Raw genomic sequence first — 23,362 nt, forward strand, 5'->3', positions numbered from 1 at the left:
TTGCACCCGACATTGCCTGGTACCCACCTGGTGCCACGCTGGTCACTGGCTAGTGACTGTGAACACTGTCCCCTCTGCTTACAGGTCTTCAACATCTCCGATCCACTCTTGGATCCACTGCATCTCTCCCGGACCGACCGCCTGCAGTATCTTTGTCTTCAAGCTCCACGGAACAGATAGAAGAAACCCGACGCACTTCGAGGCCTATGCACCCGCTTCCTGTGGGTGAGGTAAAGCTGGCACACCTGTGCCCAAGTGTAGTATTACATCTCTAGTGCCTGTGTTCCAAATCTTGAGTTCCTAGTCCATCCGGAAGATCCTCTTTGCAGTAACTTTGTACTTTTTACGCACCCATTGAAACCTATGGGAGCACGCGTGTGACTATTTGCTCTGCACACGCCACCCGTGGACCTCCTGGTCACTAACTGAAGTTAGCTCCTTGTAGGCCCAGCGATTCTAGAGGCCCTAGGCCTTTTCCCTTTTCTGTTCGTGGTACTTATACCACTACTTTAGTATATGGTTCGAGCGGCCACCAGGGCCTATCCATATAAAGTGCAACTTCTGTGTATTCTACTATAATCTTGTTTGACGATTTGTGCTCCTGTGCTCATAAAGAGACTAGGGGTTACTTTGAGAAATAAATACATATATATTTTGAATATATATCTGTGTGGTGTCCTTTCATTGGTATAAAAGGGGGTTACATTTGGTAAAACAGCTGGCTTAACACGCTTCACGAGTTTAGCCTCAAAGCCTGCTTAGCCTACGCTACCACTAGGGCAGCTAGTCCGAAAAGGTTGACTTACAACCACACCATAAGGGTTGCTTGGCATGGTACAAGGTGATCACTTTAACTAGTGAACAGCATATACCAGGCCAACTTCTCACAGGAGATCAATAGGTGCTTTACGTTTAGGGATCCAATTATTACATGTTTCTCTAGGGAATTGATTTACTTGTGCAGATGGCTTGTTCTCTTCAGTAAGAAGTGCAAGATTTAAGGTGCAAACCGACTGAGGAACAATTAGTTCCCATGATGAGCTCTCAAGGAAAGTGTAATGTTCGGAAGAGGAGGGGTAGATAGTCACTAAGGATGCACAGTCGTCATTCAAAGTAGAGTGCAGTGTGCTCATTCATAGTGTATATGATCTAGAATAGTTATCAAAGTAACAATTAAATTAGATGTTAAACATTTAGAGAAGGACATAACTGGGCACTAACTAAGGTGGCATTTCCTCATTCAAAGTAAAAGTGCAATATGCTCAATTATGGTGCAAATGAGCCAGAATCATATAAACCAACAATTAATCAAGCCATCAAGCAATTTGGGAGGGACATGTAGGGGGGACTTCTATGGCACATATCAAACCATATATTAGCATTGATCATTCATGGTTCATATGTAAACTCCAGATGTACATGAAGCTCTGCATCTGTGTTATGTCCCCAATGTCATAATCAATCTGGACCCCTCTCTCCTTAGTTCCTTCTCTCTGTTACCTGCATGTGGATCTATTTTAATGTGTTTGATCCCATAGTATTTAAATCCTGCTAGGGATCATCCATGGTGTTGTTCAAAATGACAGGCCATGGGGAAACTCCTGTTCCCATTCTGAATGGCAAGCATATGTTGGAGGATCCTGATTTTCAGTTTTTTTAACTGTGCTCCCCACATAGAGTTTGTTGCAGACACATTCTAGCACATGCACAGCATGATCTGTATTACAGTTTATTCTGTCCTGAATCACAACATTGCGGCCCTCAAATGTTTTATATTATGTTTGATTTAGTACGTATTGACAGGCCTTACAGGATATGCATTTAATAAAACCCTTCATATTTTCTGATAGCTAATCTTTCTCCCTTTTGGGATCAAAGAAACTTTGTGTTAGGATGTCATCCAATTACCTTGTTTTCCTAGAAGTTATATGAGGACCGGAGCCAATGACCTCTTTCAGATGTTCGTCTTTGCCTAGTATATGCCATTTCTTTTATAGGATCCCTTCAGTGCAAGAAAGGTCTCTGTGCCTCTTCATCTTTTTTGGTAAGCTTCATACTTAGTTGGTATAGTAAAAGGTTCCTTTGCTTTTTGCTTGCCATTTCCTTAGCATCCTTCAGAATACTTGATTGCTATCCATGTTGAGCAAACCTGTCATTATCTTATTCACCTTTCTCTCAAACTTATCCTCTGTTGAGCATATTCTCCTCACTCTCAACATCTGAGCGTAGGGTATACTCCATTTCAACACAGTAGGATGACCGCAATTTGCATGCAAAAGTGAATTAATGGATGTGACTTTTCTGTGGATCGTAGTTGTTAATTTGCCATCAATGACACTTAACTCAAAATCCAAAAACGCAGTGTTTTCGGTGGTACATTGAAGTGAACTGGATGTTAAAGTTGTTGGAATTCAATTCCTCTATGAAGTTATTTAGTTCCAGTTCCTCTCCTTACCAAAAAATAAACAATTATCAATGAAGCATGTCCATAACACAAAATTCTTCATGTAATGGTCATTTTCTCAGCCCAGGCTACCTCCTTCTACCACCACCCCATGGACAAGTTTGCGTAGGTGTGGCAGATGGAGGTACCCATCGCCGTACACTGATGTGGTAGGTAGATCCTATTGTTAAAGATGAACACGTTGGGAGTAAGACAAAAGTACAGCATGTCCATCATCATTTTTGTTTGCTCCAGATGTTCAATGAGTCTGTCCCTCAAGAAATATTTGCAAAATTGCAATCCATCATCTTGGTTGTTTGAGGAATAAAATGGTACAACGTCATGTGTGACCATGATATATTCTGGTTTCCAGGGTATCCCATCCACTTTTTGTAAAAGGTCAGGGGAGTCTCTTAGATAGGATGGCAAGCTGGTTACATATGGTTGCAGAAATAGATCTAGATACCTAGAACTGTTCTATAAAAGGGAATCAATAGAGCTGACTATTGGGTGCAAGGTGCAAGTAGACATGAAGTCCTTACTGCAGGACTGGAATCCCCTCAGAGTCCATGCAACCCCACAAACCTACATTTTCAGCATCTCCTTTTCAATCTCCTCCCACAATTGAAGCTTGAAATTTACTCCTGACAAAGACAGAAGTAAAATGTTTTCCAGGTGGAGTTTAAAGGGAGTGAAGGGAAAGTGGATTTGCAATTGTTCAGTAGATTTTCACATGAGCAACTATACGTTTGTGTATTTTGTGACTTTCTTTAGGAATTAAGCCCCTACTTTATTTTCATGTTGCCCAAATTGTTGCCCACATTGGATTTATGCTGATTTTCTCTTATAATGGTTTAAAAAAAATTATACTTGGTATACATCAAACATGTTTTGCTAGATGATGCCTCAAATAAATGATATCTGAAATTGCACGATTGTTTGGCAACACGTTTTTTTTTTGTCAAATTGCATATATTTTTGTGTACATTTTACTTTGAAAGCAAACAATCACCAATCTTGCTTACAGGGTCTGGCATGCACTGGCATATAATGAGGAAGTGTTCTGGAAAAATAATAAGTAACCTTAAATTGTTAAATTTTTAAACCCTATGCACACATTTGATACTAAACTACTAATTGTAATGCAAGTTGAGCATACAGTTCACTGCATTTCCTTAGAGCGCTCACCTAGGGCCGGACTGAGGAACCAAAAGCCGCCCTAGCAAAAATGCTCAGACCAGCCCGCTTCCTTCCTCTTCTAACGTACTATCTTTCTATCTTGTCCCTCTGTGATCCATTTCTCTCTCCACCCCCCCCCCCCTCACCCCCGCAGTCTCTTTCTCTCTCTTTTGAAGCCGCCCCACGATTGCTGCAAGAAGATGGGAAAAGTGACAGAGACACCAGGAGTAGCCTTGGGCTTTCAAAACCGGCCTCCAAATGCCCGGTGGAACAAATGGCGTGTCTTGCTCTGCGCTCACCCTAATAGTAAACATTTTGCATCATGAACAACATATTCAAATTTAAGAACTTAAACACATGAATACAAATCTTGCCTTAGTTGCAGACCATCCTCTTTCACAAATCCATAATTTATTACTGTAAACTAGCAACCAAAGGGTTTGTGCTGCAGGGATTGCTTCTACTTGTCCAGTGGACAAAATAAACACAAACACTTGTTTTTGACTGCAAACAACAGGTCTTGAATACGCAAACCCAATTAAAAGTGACTTTCACAAAAGTGGGGATAATACAGACGGTCCTCTGGTATCACTCTTCGACTGAAAAACTTGCAAATTGGATTTTTAAAGAAATAACCTGCATTTGTGCATCTACATCCAACAATTATATACCGATATGTGAACAGTAGTTAGATACTATAAGCTGAAGACAGATTTTTTACTAAAAGATGCTGTCAATGTTGTTTTTAGAGCTATGAATTAAAAAGTAAATCAAGCCATAATCTCGCCAATCAGATGTGGGTTGTTTACCCTATAAAAGATTGTATAAGAATTATTGCTGCGGTTGCAAGAGACACATCTGCTTGTAATGGGTGATCAGCTTAAACGCAAAAACAACAGTTGATGGACAGAATGCACAACAATGTCATACATTCACCCCAGTACAGAGATCAGGGCCTAAATCCATCGTTTCTTTGCTCACCATGCCGTTCCAGTTTGAACCCAGTCATATGCAAATCAGTCTTGACCCTGTGCCTCATGGGAACAGTCCAGCTCGAACTGCCAAGCCAGGTCCTCCCTGGACTGGAAACAAGCATCCTAGGACCGGTTTCGGGGTTTCACCCCTCTTCAGCCAGGATAGCTTGATTCCAGTGGCATGGAGAGCACGGGACCCACGTCTGGGCATACCCTTCCCACTCGGGGTGACAAATGCAAAAACAGTTGATGGACAGAATGCAGAACAATGCCATACATTCACCCCAGTACAGAGATCTGGGCCTAAATCCATCGTTTTTAGCTCACCATGCCGTTCCAGTTTGAACCCAGCCATATGCAAATCAGTCTTGACCCTGTGCCTCATGGGAACAGTCCAGCCCGAACTGCCAAGCCAGGTCCTCCCTGGACTGGAAACAAGAATCCTAGGACCGGTTTCGGGGTTTCACCCCTCTTCAGCCAGGATAGCTTGATTCCAGTGGCATGGAGAGCACGGGACCCACGTCTGGGCATACCCTTCCCACTCGGGGTGACAAATGCAAAAACAGGTGATGGACAGAATTCAGAACAATGTCATACATTCACCACAGTACAGGGATCTGGGCCTACATCCATCGTCTTTTTGCTCACCATGCCGTTTGAGTTTGAACTCAGCCATATGCAAATCAGTCTTGACCCTGTGCCTCATGGGAACAGTCCAGCCCGAACTGCCAAGCCAGGTCCTCCCTGGACTGGAAACAAGAACCCTAGGACCGGTTTCGGGGTTTCACCCCTCTTCAGCCAGGATAGCTTGATTCCAGTGGCATGGAGAGCACAGGACCCACGTCTGGGCATACCCTTCCCACTCGGGGTGAGAAATGCAAAAACAACAGTTGATGGACAGAATGCAGAACAATGTCATACATTCACCCCAGTACAGAGATCTTGGCCTAAATCCATCGTATTTTTGCTTACCATGCACAACACCTGGCAGATAGAAAGGTGCAGGTGAGGTTCAAACTTTTCCCAGTGTAACACATAAGGAGTAGCTGGCGTCAGATACCTATCACTAAGAGACAATGTTAGTTTATGCCTCGAGCATTGAAACACTTGCACACATTATATTCTTTTTAAAGGCATAGAGACTGCGAATTAAACATCTGGAACCAGTTCTCCTAAATTTGGCAGACTATGATGAAAAGAGACTGATAATATTTTTTATTAATCCAAAAAAAGCAACGCATATATAGATCAGTTGTGATGTATCTTAAAGAATTTAAAAATGCATGTATTTAAACCAAGTTTTTTTACATTTATTTTTTAAAGAAGTTCATCTGGTTTATTTTACATCCAAATAAACTTGCTATTAAACTGGGACACTTGTAACTTAGATGCATTCACATAATAAAATAAATGCAAATTATTAATGAAAAGTTATTCTCTTTTTGTCACCTGTACATTTAGCATTGATCCAATGTCTTGGACAGGCCGTTCTCAGCGCTGAGGATGGTAGCTTTGGTATTTCCCTAAAAATGATCTTTTTCCCTTCTTTCTCTTCTTTTTGCAGCCACGTCAGGGTCTCATCAGATGGAAGTCAGAGGGACCTTGCTGTATCACCAAGTAAAAAAGCCATGAACAACAGTACCTGCTGCCCCTCCACGGACTCCCCCCGCTGCGGCATTGACTTCTGGGCTGGCAGGGTAATCGTGGTGACTGTCTACAGTTCTGTCTTCCTGCTCGGCTTGACAACCAACGTGTTGACCCTGTGGCCCATAATCCAGCAGGTCCGACAGCAGAAGAACGTGCTTGGCATCTACCTTTTAACCCTGGTCACATCTGATCTACTCTACATCCTGACCCTCCCCCTCTGGGTCCTCTACGTCTTTGGTGGAAGTGTCTGGACCCTTGGCAATGAAGCCTGTGCTCTGGTGGCCTTTGTTTTCTACTCCAACATGTACATCAGTGTCTGCCTCCTCTGCTGCATTTCCTTGGACCGATATTTGGCCGTGGTGTATCCCATCCGCTCCCTGGCGTTCCGCAGCCGGAGGGCAGCGGGGGCCACGTGCTTAGTAGTCACTATTGTAGTTTTTGCCATCCACCTGGGTGTCACAATTGGGTCTGATGAGCATGATGGCGTCTCCTGTTATGACACTTACCCCTTGCAGAGCAGCGTGGTCAAGTTTAACTACTTCCGCTTTGTTGCTGGCTTCCTACTGCCCTTGGCAGTCCTAGCAACCTCCTACCTGAAAATCTTTCAGGGGGTGAAACAGAGCAGCTCCTTGAGCCAGGAGAAGAAAGCCAAGGTCAAGCACCTGTCCATAGGGGTGATTGTCATATTTCTGCTGTGCTTTGCCCCGTACCACCTCCTTCTCCTCCTGCGGACTGTGGTGTTCTCCTCCTACGCCGACCCCGACGCTAGTTGTGTTTTTGAGCGGAAGGTTCATGTCTATTTCTCTGTAGCACTTGCCATGTCCAGCCTCAACAGTGCCCTGGATCCCATCCTGTACATTCTGGTCAGTGACAGTGTGAAGGAGGATCTGAAGCGCTCTTTTCGGTGCCAAGCCAACCTGTGCCAGAGTGGCCAGGCGCCAACAATGACTCCTCGTATTAAGAGGACTCTTGAAGGGAAAATGCACTCCCCTGACAACATAGCTAATATGATGGAGTGAGGGGACATCTGAAAGAGATTGGAGATCTGGGATTGGACATCTGAGACGTGTGGTTACCACAGATCAATGTAACTGGAAACATAGATCACATAAAATGGCCGCCCAACAACATGGTCCTCAGGTGCATCCGAGAGCTGCTGTTCAGGATGGAAGGATTAGAAATGTTGAACATATTCCATGATATAGACAGAGTCTTGGTCAGAACGGGTGTAACCAGAAGACTGTAAACTTGAGAGATGTGTGTCTAGTCTATATGCTGCTTTCCAAAAGACACAACATGGATTGTTCAGTGTTGGAAAAGTCCCTCCTGTAGCCGCAGACAAAACGTGCTGGTTCCTTTTATGCAGCCTGTCCGTGTAGAGTGTATTTATTCACTGCTGGATGTACATAGGATCCCAACTGAACACATCACTATTTTCTAGGAGTTAGAGAATTAGACTACACACAACAAATGTGACTAGGCCTGAGTGGCTGCTGGTCAGCCACTGATTGTGCATGCTCGCACCTTGTACAGGCACAAACACACATCAGAGTGCAGGAAAGTTCAAGTATTACACTGAAGTGCCAAGCTCTGACGTTGGACAGCAACAGTATTATTTGAGATTCAAAGTTCTAGACATGGGAACCCTACTGCAGGGTGATTTCTGCTTACACAGCTTGCGCAAGTCCAGGTGGCCAACCGTACAGGTTTATGTCCTCAGCCACAGAACAATAGGATTGCCTACTTTTTGCTACAAATGTTACAGGCACAGGAAGCCATTAGCTGGGTTATCTCGTGGTACATACACACACACACGTTACAAGCATCAGAGTCCAGAACTCCTTCGCTGGTTATGCTTATATTTTGTGCTAACAACTCAGGGGGCTACTCAGAGGTCATGGGGTAAACTTTGGCCAGTAGAGCCGTCCTTCAGGCACAGAGGTTTTTTCCTCTTGCAGGTAATGCTTCAGGCAGCAGAGTGATCTCTGAGGTACACACATTTTGTAAATTCATGCTATTGTTTTTAGGATGCACCATGCGGGTGCCTTGGACTGGACAGACATCCTTTAGGACACATAGTTTTGGTAGATTGGTGCTGTGGGCAACAAGACCATCTCTCAGGACACAAATGGTGTTTCTGGCTGTTTCAGAGCTGTTCATTATGGTCCACTGATGTTGTAGCCAGATGCAATGGACTGTAGAGGTATCTAAAAGGAAATACACGTCTGGCAATTGAGTATTAGACAAATGCTGATATTTGCGATGCTCCAATAAGGAGAATGAAGCCGTGTTTTACTGAAGATTTTTTCTTACACCTGAAACTGCCACACAAATGTGTCAGCTCACAGGATGCAGGCGAAGAGAAAGAGAGAACTAGAAACCAATTCGTATAGATTTGGTGGGAGACGGTCGGTCGGTCGGTCCTGACCATCTGAGACTCAGCTTGGCCATCGTAAACTGTACTCACAAAGGCTTGCTCTGGAGCGGATCTGGAGCTACCAGGGTACCTTTTGAGATTTCCTGAAATAAAGATTTTAGAATTCTACATGAGCATCTTATAGTTGCTTTGGCTCTCTCTCTCAATTTCAAAAGACCCAGGACCGAATTCCGAGTTTGGTGAAACTCTCAGAATTTTTACAGCACACAGTAAATACTGATTCTACAGGGTCTGGTATATGCGAGGTGTGTATATAGCTGTGATTGTGCCAGGAGAAACGAGGAATGAAATGAATACATTCAAGCTTAATACACCTATTTCCTCATGTATTAGAGTTAAATGTGAATAGTTTCCAATAAATGTTGGCACATTTGACCTGCCGAAATGTGTCAAAGGAAAATTGCAGGAGATGGTTTTATGATCCCTGTTAATTTTCACAGACGTTCTTGCCCTGTGAACAAACAAAACTTTTATGACAACCATCTTACATGTATCTATATTAGTTCTGGACCATCAGCATTATCACTTTGTTGCACCTATTGCATCAAAATGAGAGGTTTGAGCAATCGGACTTGAGATCCTTAGACTATTGACAATAAAATAATTATATTTTCAAACACAGGCCACATTCACAGAGGCTTGCTTATTCAGCCATTATCTGCTAACCCCCTTAAAGCCAAAACAGCAGAACATGACCCAATGCATATAGCTAGCATGTATATCCCAACCCAAGCATCCAATTAAGGAACATATAGGATTAGATCTGAGCCTTCTCCTCAAGCTAATGTACAAAGTTTAAAAGTCCATGCCCCTGTTGGTCACGAGTAATTGAGAGAATACACAACTTTTGCAATATTTTTTAATTAAAGGTTTTCCCCCATATTGCACAATGCTATCCATGGGTTAAGCAAAGTAGTAATTTGTCATTATCGTCTCAGGGAGCTTAACATTTTTGTCCCTTGGTTTTGGAACACCCGTTCCCTTCTCCTTTTTAGCCAAAGTGACAGATGCACATTAGGGCCCATTAACCTTCTTTATTGAAATAAGACATTTAATGCGATTCAGCGTTATGCCTATCAGAAAGCAAACGCAGATCACTATATTACTGAAGAAGGGGTTCCTGGTAACAACCCTGCATTATTTTCTTAACTGAAATTTAACATAAAAAACCTTCACTCTGAACATTGACAGTCACTGACCTTGCTACTTTGGCTTACAACGTTCTCAAAGTGGACACCATTGAAGACAATTAAAACTCCACTGCTCTTTAAGGCACACACTAGTTTTCTGCAATATTGTTGCTGGAAATTTAACCGGTATGACTCTTGCTGAGATAGTCGAACCTAAGTAGTCAGTTTCTGACACCTCTTTCAAGTCAAAGAAATCCATGATTCACATAGAGACCGATTTTATTACTCTAAAAGCAATTACCTTGTTTGTTTTTTCGTATTTTATTGCCAAATTATTTACTTTAATAAAACTGCATAATACAGTACATTGCTTCTAGAGAAAATTCTGTGTTTTATCCAAGACTGCATTATCTGCATATTATACTGTATGTATATCTTAGACACCATCAAAAATGGGAAAGTAAATATAATTTGAAGACACATAGGCGTACTAGTGACAGACAAATTAAACAGGGTTGACACCATGGGGCAGCCTTGCTTTAACCCCCTAAGGGTTTCTTAACTCGTGTGCCTATCTGCAAGTGCATTACCAGACTGAACAGCACTCTGCTACGGCCCAGGTATCTTAATATATCACATAAGAATCTTTTCTACATGCATCTAAAACTTAAACCAGGTTCGATTAAATGGGCACGTTTTTGAGTAAGTAATCACGGACTCTTTGGCCCTCATTACAAGTGACCACTTAATTCTTTTGGGGCTAGTAATGGTAGTTTCCAACCCCATTGGAATTTATAGATCTTGGAAACATCACACACCGATTTACTTTCACCCGGAGAGTCTGGCTGCTGAAGGAGTATTCATCCCTATTCTAGTGGGCTCAGTGGCGTAGCTAGACCTATGGCCACCCATTGTGGCCCGTGCATTTGCCTCCCTGCTGCTGTGTGTGTGTGAGGGGGGGCTGCTGGCAATATCCTCAGTGGGCGCGGGTAAGAGCAGCCCCCAAAACTCATGCTGCCCGGTCCCCCCCAAACTCCCTTTGCTACGCCACTGATTGGACTTAGCTGGACTACTGTTAGAAAATGTCCATTCATCATAGACATCTGTTGTACTGCTAGAAAGCACATAACAGTCTCTCCCCTTGTACTCTGACTCCTGGGACCTTACTAATTAGTTCAGTGGAAGAAAGTTTTAGGTTGTCACACGAAACATCCAGAACTGTTACCATGAGTGTCCATAATGACATGGGGTTAGGTGGCAACACTAGGCAGGCTAGTGTGAGAGAGGGGGGGTACAGTATTAATAATGTTGATATTTGGACACACTTTTAAGCATTTTCATAGAGATTGAATTGTTTTCCTCTCAGTTCCTAGAATGTTTTGGCATGGGAATGCTAACACATGAGGGAGTTTCTGGCTGCGTGGAACTTCACCAGAATATCTGGTTTCTAAAATTAAATAATTAAACATTTCTCTATGCATCTCAAATATTTAACAATGTCTACTGTAGTATGAAAGTGCAGCTCAATTATATATGCAGTCAAATGTGTGACTGGTAGCACCCACTATATCTGAGGCCAGCTAGTATTCTAAGGGTGCTACCTAGTGCGCAGAATGTTTGAAGAATAAAACAAAAAAAAGCATTGTGTGCTACTCTGTGTGTCTAGAATGATGATAGATCATATTATGGGCTTGGATGGAGGATCTACCTGCCGAATGGGTACTGGCAGGTATGTGCTGATGGGACCTTCATGTTTTGAGGGCGATCAACCCATTGCATATTGGGCATACATAGTCGTAATCTATAATGGAATCTATATAGGAATATATTACGTTACAATGCATGCAATTACAACGCATGCTTTTACAACATAGTTTTTACATCGTAACTACCATTACATTGCATGATTTTACAACACATGCCATTATAACGCATTTTTTAAAACTACCATTACAACGCATAATACTTTTAGGGCAACAGTAGGGTAGGTGTTGGATAGTGTGGGGGTAAAAATGACTAATCCCACTCCAGTGAGTGCAACAGTAGGGTACGTTTTGGATAGTGCGGGGGTAAAAATTACTATTCCCACTCTGGTGAGTGTAACAGTAGGGAAAGTTTTCGATAGTGCAGGGTTACAAATTACTATTCCCATGTACCCCAAAACCCATTCCCACCCTAATACTAAAAAACTCTCTATTACTTACCTTATAATGCTTTGTAATAGCATACGTTGTAATGGTATACGTTGTAATGGCATGCGTTGTAGTGACATGCATTGTAATAGCATGCATTGTAAGAGTATGCATTGTAATGGCATGCATTGTAATGGCATGCGATGTAAAGGCAGTTGCGTTGTAAAGGTAGGTCATTGTAATGACTGCTTTGAAATGGATGTTTCCCGAGAATAGGCAAGGCTACTGTTGGTCATAAGGATTTCATATTAGTGCAATTTTTTTAAGTTCCGTTTCCCATTTAGTGGGAGGCATTGATGTAAAAATAATGGAATTGTTTATTGACTATTGCTAATAACACTCCCTAGTCCCATGCTTTGAGCAATGCTCATTGAGGAAAACCCCAGCAGTCGTGAGGGGGATGGGCTTACTGTATTTGAGGTAAGTCATTGTGATGTTGTGAAATATTTAAGATGTTAGGCTTCCATGATGACATCTGTGACAATGTCTATAAAAGTTATTTGGATTTCCTCATTTCTAATCTATATATGAATGTGGATGTTATTTACTATTATTTGTCAGGAATAGCAAAGCTCGAAGAACTCACCTTGTGAAAGAAGAGTCAGGGTGGCTGGGTCTCAGTCTCGGTGGGACAGGCAACATTCTGGGCAGATCAGTGCCTAGCCAGGTCTGGGTGAGATAGAATTTAGAGCCGCGGATGACTTTCATGGATGCCTGTCACCTTTCTACGTTGAGCGGCTTTATTCCGCATTTGCTACTTTTATGCCCTTTAGTCTGCGTCCAGTTACTTTGTTGTTTTTCTCCTCTGTCGGTTCCCCACAGTCTTCTAATTCCCAGTTCCATGTCTGCTATGCACCTTTCTTCATTTGTAAGTTTCTGTGTCACCTTGGTGGAAATTCTCCATTACTCTGTGTTTGTGGCTGATCTGCTTCTTTGTGGTGGTGACTCCCTCCATTGCAGTCTACTCTCCTCACCTGCCAGCATTCATTGAAAACCAGCAGTTCCTCTTTACGGCAAGTCTAGGTTCAGTGCTTCTGGCTCTATATTAGTCGGTGAATTATAGTTGCACAAGAGTCCTCTACAAACTGCTTGTGTGATGTGGATATGCCTACCTGTATTCTACTATTTGTTTACAGTTGAGGCTGCTTGTGTTATTCCTTGAGGCACTTCCACTTATTAACTTGATTGGTTCTGAGGATCGGAAGAAGCCCAGCTCTGTTTTTTTGTATTTCCTTTAATCTATCACAATGTAATCCCGCGTCGCGCTCGAGCTGGATTTCCAAGATGGTGCCCGCGACCCGTCTTCCAGAAGGGGAGTTTACCGGTCTAGTGGTTGGAACGCCGGGACACCAAAAGGGCGGAAGTGAAGCCCTGCCGGTGTTCGATGAGGGAGAGGAGAACGCCGAGACCAGAGGAGGGGAGGACACCAACGCCGGAAAAAGGGAGAAGGATACCGACAAGGAGAGTACAGAGGAGAAAGTCGCTACGCAGAACAAAGAAGCGGGAGAGAGGGCCCTGCAGGTTTGGGAGACCCGGCCCAGGTTGCAGTGTGAGGGCAACGCAGGAGAGGAAAACTTGACCCTACCACCTAGAGGCACTGCATGCAGGTCTGACCGGCCCGAGGAGGAGGAGGAGGGCGGCAAGACCCCTACTGCCACGACCCAGGAGGGCCGTGGCCAAAGGCAAGTACCTTTCGTTAAATATCTCAGCACAGGGTGGTGGAGGCTGGGACACTGAGTATTTACAAGCTGTATATCTAAAGAGGGGAACAGCACATTCCCTCCTTTGCACGTGTTCACCCTGTAGACCTGACCTCACATTCCCGGGTGATGGTGGCGGTACCCAGTGATAAGCAGGACAGCTTAATTGAGTTTGTTTATATTCTTTTTATTTTTGAGGGTCACTGCTCCGATTCTGCCTCCTTGACCTCGCGGACGGCCAGAAATAGAGGCGAAACAGACCCAGACATCAGCGCCACTACCGGAGAGAGGACTCTAGAACCACACGGACTTTATTCCCCCCCTCCCTCCCCCCCGGGCAATAGAAAGGACCATATATAGCCTATTAATACAACCCTGATCTGCCAGTTACCCAAAACGTTTTCTGTATATTACAACTGACCATTAAATACCCCAACGAACACCTGTTCTGCCTGGGCGTCTCATTACTGAGGTGATCACACACAACCTCCCCTGAAAAACTCATCCTCTGCCATTAGTGACTATTTGAGGGCCACATGGTACCTTACCAATGAGAGAGGCAGGTTAGAGTCAATCTCGAGCAATTGAAGTCCTGACAGTTTGCCAGGCCGACTTGAATTAGTTCTAACTTTAACATGGTAAAATAAATTGCTCAAGTTATTGCAGGTATTCAGGAGGACTTAAAAAGGGCACTGAATAGATTGCTTGAATCAGTTACTACAGGGCCAAGGGTAAATGGGCACTCTAGCCACCTCTGGAACTATTTGCCCAGTTACCCCTAATCTCCCTTCAGTTCAACAACCTATAGGCCCTGTTTTGACATCTCCTGAAAAATTGACAGCGGATCATAATGTTTTTCAGGAATTTGAGTCACTTTAACATAAATTCCACAACATGGCATTTGTATTATCTATTTGTCCAATGATGCTTTAACTTGGGCCACCCTTTTAACAATGAACCAAAGACCTTGCCCGCAGAATTATGATTTAATTTTGAAGAAAATGTGAGCTATTTTGGAAATCAACAAGAAGGGTTCTTGACCTTCTTTCAGGTTTTTACAAACAATGGGGCAGATTCACTTAGAATTCACACAACACAGTGCAGCAAGGCCAGTTGCTGCACTGAATTCATGAATGGGAGAATGCTGAAAAGGGCCATATCTACTAAGATATGACGCTATTCAGCTCTCTTCATGCACTGATGCACTTGAAGCTGCTTAGCACCAATGCAGACACTCTTGCACCTTGGTACAAGGGTTCCAGCGTTACAGGCAAGATTGTTTTTGCAGCGAAAGGGAGACCTTCCTGCACAATAACACTCATTAGAGGCCTTTTACTCTTTCTATTTGTGCTGAAGAATTCAACACACATGAAAAGAGAAAGTAACAAGGAGAAATAAAGATGTTTCTCCTTATTGCACCTCTGTAAGGTAGGTGCACCATTTTGGAACACACCCAGGTTTAAAAGTCTTTTTAAATCTTTGCATCAAAATGCATGAGAACGCACATGCTCCACCCATGCCACACCGACCCAAAGCAATGTAATACAAGGAAATGCATAGCACTACATTGTCTTATTTTGATTTTTTAAACCACACAAAGACGCGCATTGTGGCTTAGTAAATGCCAAAAATGATTTTGTGGCGGAGCAACGCAACAAAAGTGGTGCAAACCCGACCCAGTAATCATAGGAAATCTGCTCCATTATTTGTAATAGTCACTTCACTGAGCATAAATGAGAAGCTGATTGGCTGATAAAGCAGAGGCCTCATGGTTTCCAGGGAAAATTGAAAGATGCCCTTTCCAGAGAAGCTAATCAGTCAACAATGACTAACCCTGTGATTAAATTACCACTTCAAATTATTACCAACAAAATAATGTAGTCTATTTGATTACAACAAGGTGAGTTACCAGGAAATGGGACAGGTTAGTATCAAACTCGAGCACTAGAAGCCCTCGCATCATTATTATTATCATAATCATCATTATCTTATCAGTTGAATAAACGTGTACATTTGGAATTATTTCAAAAACATAGATAGGCAAACCAAGTAGTTTCAGACACAATGCTTCAGAGTTCTTTCATCCCTGTCTGACCACACCTGTTGGAATGTCACCTCCAGCCCTCCCAAAAATCTTTGTGACTTGCTCCCAACATTCTTTCCCAAAAATCGCCATAATGTATAGTGATTGCTGGAAATTTGTCCTTTCTGCAGGATCACCACCATTTTTTTGCCTTTTTCCTGAACGTTATTTTTGCTGGCTATAGAACTGTGCACGTTACTCCATCTAACCAGTTGTAAAGTGTTTGTGCTCTCCCTTTCAACATGGTAAAATTTGTATACTCCTGATTGTCATGTTTATCTTACCTATGAGACCCTAGTATATAGCACTAAGGTATACCCAGGGCATATAAGTTAAATGTCTCAAGTGAACTACAGCACCCATTGGGTCATCTGCCACACTAACAATGTAAACATGGCTGCATCCCTGACACCTGTAGCCTGCTTGTGCAGGTTTTACCTGCAAATTTGACCTGTCAAAATAACCCCCTCTGACTGGCCTAAATCGTCCTTTTAAATATTTATATCACCCCTCAGTAGGCTTGATTGCTCTTAAAAGCAAGTTGCATGGTATTTTAAAGTAGGACATGTAAACGTTTAATGTTAAATGCGTCCTTATAGGGAAAATGCCCTCAAAACCATTTTCATTGTAGCAGGTTGGGTTTTCCATTGGACAAACTGGGATACAATATTAAACACTAATCCTGTATCTCTAGATTGGGACTAGCTGGTAAAATAATTGTACAACAATCTTTAATAGTTATTAAAAATCCAATTCAGTGGTAAAGTCAAATTTATTATAAATATTCCAGACAAGAGACTTTTAACCTTTGACCTGCCTGAAGTCCCTGAAAGCTAAATATGTATTTTGTTCTCCCACTTAACCAGCCAGTAATTGGTATTTAAATAGGTGTGAATGAGGTGTGAACTTGCTCGAAGAAGCAAAACAATAGGCTGACCTCAATGGGCAGAGGTGAACCCTCTTAACCTGAGAGAATATGCAAGGGGGAAAACCTGAGAGAATATGCAAGAGGGAATAGGAGCATCCTTTTTGACATTAAAGTGTCATGTCCATCTTGAATGTCACATTCTGCTTGACAGGCCTGCTGTGACTTAATGTGTGACACTTTGGACACATTTAAAAGAGGCCTCACCTATCACAGGTAAATGATAGCTGACATTTGGGCAGGGCCCTTCTGTTATCGCCCCAGAATGTCATGCCCCAATCACAATGGGCCTCTTTTGACATTAAAGTGTCACTGCCTTTTTGGAAGGTCGGCCAGGTTTACAGATGACATTTGGGGCACACTTCAAAAGAAGGGAGCAGAATGACAAAACGTTTTGTTTGTATCTAGTGTCTGGTTGCTGAAAGCTTTTCTTTGTTAAACCAAATGTCTGTCTCTCTGGTTGGTGTGGGTACAGGTGACTACACTGGATTTTGCTGTTAGATATAGGAGGACACTAGGATTTCCATAATACACTCCCCATACACACAACCACCACATAGAGCCCATCTTTAGTGTGGCAGAAGACGTCAGCCATCTTAAAAATGTCTAAAGTAGGCAAGGTAGGCAAGGTTAGCTCCAGAAACCTTACCCCATAGGTTAGACCATCCCTAAGGGTAATTGTGACATTTCCAGGCACACACTTCAGAACCTGTGGCAGATCAGAAGAGGACTAAATCTGACTTTAGAAGTGACCTCCTGTAGTGGATTGTGACTTAAAAGAGGGTAAAATCTTTGACCAAGATAAACCTGGTTAGCATACCCAACCGATGCTCCATGGAGGTCAGTATCAGATTATGCCTATATTCTATTTTTTCGTAACTATTGACCATCATTGACACTTTGTGCTTCTTTGCACTATTTCTACTTAAAAATCATATCTCCCATTTCCATTATTGGATGTTTGTCAGTTTGATGTCATTTTGTTTATTAGATTTTACTCTATTTTTCTCATTTATTTCCTCTAAGTTGCTTTGTGCCATAGCTACCAGGGAATTAAGTTCAGGTAAATTTATTCACAAATGGGCATATTATCAAGAATGGCTTTAAAATTATCGCCGCATTAGCAGCAGGAAACTGCCGCTAAAGCAGCGATAAAGGGCTTGATAATATGCCCTAGAGAATTCTAATAGAAGCCCAGGTTCACACCAGAACATGGGCTTCTATCGGAATTCTCTAGGGCATATTATCAAGTCCTTTATCGCTGCTTTAGCGGCAGTTTCCTGCTGCTAAAGCAGTAATAATTTTAACACCGTTCTTGATAATATGCCCCAAAGTACTTCACCCTGACAAGGACTGTGATTATTACTTGAGGTGGGTGCTTACCCCCTTCAATTAATATCCCATATTCTTAATTTGGTATTCAGACATGGGATTCAGGGCTTGTGCTTTGGAGTGCCACTCACTGATTTGTAACCAAACCAAAATGTTCATTTAATATTCTGACATCAACACCATTTTTATTTTTTTATTCTCTTATTTTTAATTCCTATCCCCATATTGTTCCCCTGTGGTTTTTGCAAGAATGAAGATGGATCTCAGCAGCATTGACAGCTTCCACACGGCAGAGCTGAAGAGTTTGTCCAAGGAAGATGGACAGAAGCTAGCAAAGGGCTCAAAGAAGCTGGAGTACCAGCTAGCTCTGAGAGCCTAGGAAGAGGTCTTCGTGTTGCAGTCTACATCACAGGGGCAGGTGAAGGACGATTATTAGGCTGAGTTGGAGGAAGAAGAAGAGGATGGCCAGGCAGTGGCTTCCGAGCCAGAGGAGGATGACATTACAAAGGGTCCAGTGCCAGCAGAGGAGGAAGTGTCCATAGGATCCAAGTCACCTGCCTTGTCTAGAGCTAGAAAGCAGTATGTATTCTCACATCTTGACCCAAAGAAAGTTAGAGGACAGCCAATCAGAGAGAAACCAAAAACTATAACTGTCTACCCTTGCCCTGGTGGAAAAGAAAATAGCACTGGCCTGGGAGGAGATTAAACTAGCCTTGGCCTTGAAAAGTGAAAAAGGTCTTGCTGGCTCATGAAGTCTGCCAGAAAGCTGGAACTAAAGGCAAAGAGGGCCTCAGAGTCTACTGGGGAAGGTGGCAGTGACAATGAGTAGCCTAGAGGGGGACAAAGGGTCTACGGAACCAAAATACATGGTACCTTAGCTTTGTGGTGGGGATTACATTGATAAGTCGGTTGACGCCTACAAGCTAACCTTCTGTATGTGTAGAGTCACAGAGGAGGACTGGGGAGCTAACTGGTCAAAGCAAAGCCACCACCAGGAGGGATACCTTATTGGCCCTTGAGGAAGCTGACAGTATAACGTATGCCCCCATGAAGAAAGCCCTTTTTGTAAAGTTTGGTTTAACACCAGAAAGTTATTGTCTGAAGATCAGGGCTAGCCAGAATCTCACTATATTCCAAAAGCTTGGGAAGGAAGTAGACCTCTAGATCAGCACCAGAGTGTCCAAAAAAGTACCTGAAAGTGACCCCTAGACACGTGGTTCAGGTCTTGTTCAACAGAGGGAGCAATAAGGCAAGGATGCAACAGAGAAGTTCCCCAAAGGGCCGCAAAAATGTTTGGAGGGAAAGGGTTCACATACCCCCTCTGAGCACAAGGGGTAAGGTTCTTATTGGCGCAATCTCAGGTATCCTTGATACCATCTAAGTATTATGATAGTTACTAGTCAGGACACAAGCAGGGTGACTCTCTCTGTACCAAGAAACCTCCCATAAGTGGGCACTCCAAGGGAGGTCAAGGTGGCCTTAGGGGGAGGTTGTCCCCAGGAAGAGAGGGTAGAGCATGTCCTAGTGTTCCTTAGGGAAGGTGACACAGAAGGTAAGCTTCTGGTCCCTGAGGGTGAACATCATCACTTTCTCCAGATGACAGGGAATGGCGTCAATGTCAGTGCTCTGAAGGAGACCTGTGCCAGCTAGACTATGGTGGTGAAGAACAAAATGTGGTTTTCCAAGAGTAGTATCAGCCAGGACAGGTATGTAGCGTAACCCAGGACTGAGGGCAGGACCTTTTCCTCCTAATGGCTCTAGTAACCCTGGAATGTGGCGGGAGCAGCCCAGAGGAGAGTCGTCAGTTCCCAGATGCTCATTGATTGTATCATTGGTAATGAATTTCCACCGGTGTGGGAACAAGTAGATGGGCGCCCCAACTCCTCAGATTTCTGGGGGTACTGTTTCCAAATAGAGAGTACAGAGGCCTATATGTCGAGTAAGGGATAGGAGAGGGAGGCAAGTCACAGTGGTAGGACTAGTAATTCAGAATTTACCTGCACTGAGAGAAAAGAACCCCATGACTGACTTGGGTGAGGGCACTTCTGACCTGGAGGGGCTACCTGTGCTGTGTGAGAGATTGGAGATTTGCTTCAGGCAGAACTCTGAATGACACAGGCAAAGTGTGTCACCTTTGAGGGGGCTGTGGTTGCCCCTTAAAAGTCCTGGACTGCCAGGCACCTTTTCAGTCTCAGGGTACAGACCATGAAATTAGATTTCAGTTTCACGATAACACACCTGAGGTGGCTGAAGTGAGATTGAAAGAATGGTGTCTATCTCTGGGGTGTAACCCCCCACTCTAATGAACCCAAGAGGCCAGGAAGACCTCAAGCACAAGGGGGGGACTCCTTATCAACCCCAGGGTTGGAAGAGAGACCATCCAAGATCCCAGACTGGAACCTCCATGTGGCAGTTGATAGCCAGGGTCCTGGATCTTAACACTAACAGCAGTTTTTTGCCTCTGTTGATTGCTGTCCTTGCGGACAGACGTTTTCCTAGGTTGGGAACAGAAGTCTGAATTGGGGGTAGAATCACTCACATCACCTTGTTGGCCAGGATGACACTATCTGCATATTGGGATGTATCTGTGAGCAAGCTAAGGCTAGGGCGCTCACAAATGGGAAATTTAAGATACATTTTTGGGCATTTACTGAGCTTGCCCAAGCACCACTACACTTGCGCTAGTGGGTGATACAGTCCCCTTTGAGACTAAGTACATCTGCCAACTTAGTATAATTCTGCACCATCCATTGATCTGCCTCTCACAGGGTTATCAATGAATAACACACGGCCTAACCTTGTGCATTTTCTGTCAAAACATCCCTCATATAGCAACTCAAATTGCACCTTTAATGTTTCTGTCTGCATCAACTAAACCATCAACACACTCCACTTAATCGTCAATAAAATGCTGTTTATCATTTCCACAAGGCACCTAAATAGAAAATCAGATCTCAGTGTGTGACTGTCTGAAACAAAAAGCGAGTCAAAAATGGGCTGCTGTAATCTTGCTAACAGGTGCACAAATCTGAGACTTGCCTTCCCAATACCTTATTCCCCAAGACAATATACCACTGATGTATTATCTATAAAGAGAAAAAAACAGTTCCCCAAAAAAACAACTTTAAATTTTCAATGGCCCGCAGAAAAAGCTTCATGTGCAATGGTGTCATAATGATAGTGTGCATTTCTCATTCTACACGAAGCAACTGCAACTATGTCTACTTTTGAAAACATAGATGTTACTGGACACTGTATTGGAACAGCATTAAGCACAGTCCACATCTTTCACCTGAGTACTGCAGGGACATCTTAAGTATTTTGGAGGCCCTGGGCTAACCAGATTTCGTGGACCCTGTTCGAAACAGCTTTGAATTTATGAACCAATTTCAGCAATTTCATGTCCTCTTTGGCCAGGTCACTAACAGTGCACTGGTACACTCATCCAAATTCTGAATGTGTTTACATCTAGTATTCAGGGATAGTGGTGTGTATTTTTAATATTGTAACACAGCAGCAGCTCACTAATGCTACTGCAAATAATCTCTGTGACGCTCTCCCATTTCTCATATGTGAGGTCCTATTTTGATCTAAAAGAAAAATTTATATGGATGTTGCATGAAACATAAACACAAAATGTCCCTGCAAAATGTCTGTAATAGACTCTCATACATCATCCTCATTAAAAATAAATTAAAGTAAGACGGTATTTAAAAAGTCTGTTTAATAATTATTTAAGGTCATCAGGGCAAGACCTTCCACCGAACAGAGCTAGCTCAGTCAGGGGGCCCCCTGAAAGGCTGGGGCCCTGGCCCAGAGCCCACTTTGCCCATTCCTTAAAAGGCCTCTGGAGTACTGTGGCAATGAAAAGACTTATTTGTGGTCAAAAGAGGAAAATAGAGTTCTCTAGATTAAAGTTTCTTGCCCATTGTTAGAATCCAGGTTCTCTGGTTGGCCCAGGTAGGTACTTGTGACAAGCAGGGAACCTTTCCTCTAGTCAGGGTAAGGGGTTACACTCCAAAAATAACCCCTGCTCACCCTCTAGGTAGCTTGGCGCGAGCAGACAAGGCTTATCTCAGAGCGTTATAGGTTAAGCATTTGTGAACACATACAGTAACCAAGTGACAACACTACAAATGGACACCACACAGGTATTTATATTGAAAATAAGGATTCTTTATATAGGATTATCACAAGACCATTAAACGATTAAAAATACACAGTACGGTTGCTTAGTTGGTAGAAGATTGCTTAGTTTCTCTTAAGTTCTTAAATGTGACACTTTAAATCAATGTACGTTTGATGCGACACGCAGGGCAATGAAAGTGTTGCAGCGATGCAGATGCGATGAAGTTCTTGGTGCAAAAGGAATAAAGACGGGATCTTCCAGATGCGTTACGCTTCTCCGATGTTGCGAGAAGGCTCGACTCGATGCGTCAGCTACAGCGGCGTCACCTTTGGCGAGATGCGACGACAGCGGCCTTGGCAGCGGCACTCTTCTCCGACGTTGTGAGACGCTTCCGCTCAATGCGATGCTGCAACGGCGACAACCCTTCTACGAGATGCGACAACAGCGGCTCCAATGGCGGCCCGCTTCTCCGTGGATGCGAGGCGCTTTTCTGGATGCGGTGCAATGCGACAACTACGATGGCTGCGATGAAACGCTTCCTCCTCGATGCGAGACTCTCCTCTCGATGCGGTGCAATGCGACAGCTACGATGGCTGCGATGGCGACATGCTTCTTCGGCGTTGCGAGACACTTCCGGAATGATGCGAGACGCTTCCGCTCGATGCGATGCTGCAGCGGTGACACTCTCTGCGAGATGCGACGGCAACAGCTCCGACGGCGGCACGCTTCTCTTCATTGCGTCGCGCTCCCAGCTCCTTGCGACACGCAGTCCCTCAGAAGGCCCAACAACAGCAGCAGGCACTTCCAAAAGACTCTGGGGAGCTGGGGATGAAGTCCACTGGTCCTGGGACTTCGTTCAGGGGGCAAGCTCAGTTCAAGCCCTTGGAGATCTTTTCAAAGCACAAGTTGAAGCAAAGTATTTAGCAGTCTTTCTCCTCTCCTTCAGCAGCAAGGCAAGCACTGCAGGCCAATCCCCCAGGTCAGGGACAGTACTCCTCCTACAGCTTTCCCAGTTCCTTCTCCTCTGGCAGAGTTTCTTCTTGTTTCAGCAGGATCTAATTTCTTGGGAGCAGGGTCCCAATACTTATACCCCTAATTCCTTTGTTCCTCTGGGGTAGATGGGCCTTTGCCCAGTCCAAACCAGTTCTTGAGCACTCTGTTGACATGACTCTGCCTTTCTATTCAGGGTGC

The 23,362-nt window shown here is 43.6% G+C and overlaps 1 protein-coding gene across 1 annotated transcript in view; it reads left to right on the forward strand.

The window, feature by feature from the left end:
* Nucleotides 1-11,379, forward strand: part of LOC146798403 (putative G protein-coupled receptor 132) — a 299,117-nt gene extending 287,738 nt beyond the window's left edge. Inside the window, exon 3 of the mRNA XM_085625666.1 lies at nt 6,161-11,379. Coding sequence (XP_085481792.1) covers nt 6,161-7,262 — 1,102 coding nt within the window. The 3' untranslated portion in view covers nt 7,263-11,379. The remainder of the gene's footprint in view (nt 1-6,160) is intronic.
* Nucleotides 11,380-23,362: the final 11,983 nt, after the last annotated feature.

The sequence above is a fragment of the Triturus cristatus genome, chromosome 9, assembly GCF_964204655.1.
Source record: "Triturus cristatus chromosome 9, aTriCri1.1, whole genome shotgun sequence".
NCBI lineage: Eukaryota > Metazoa > Chordata > Amphibia > Caudata > Salamandridae > Triturus > Triturus cristatus.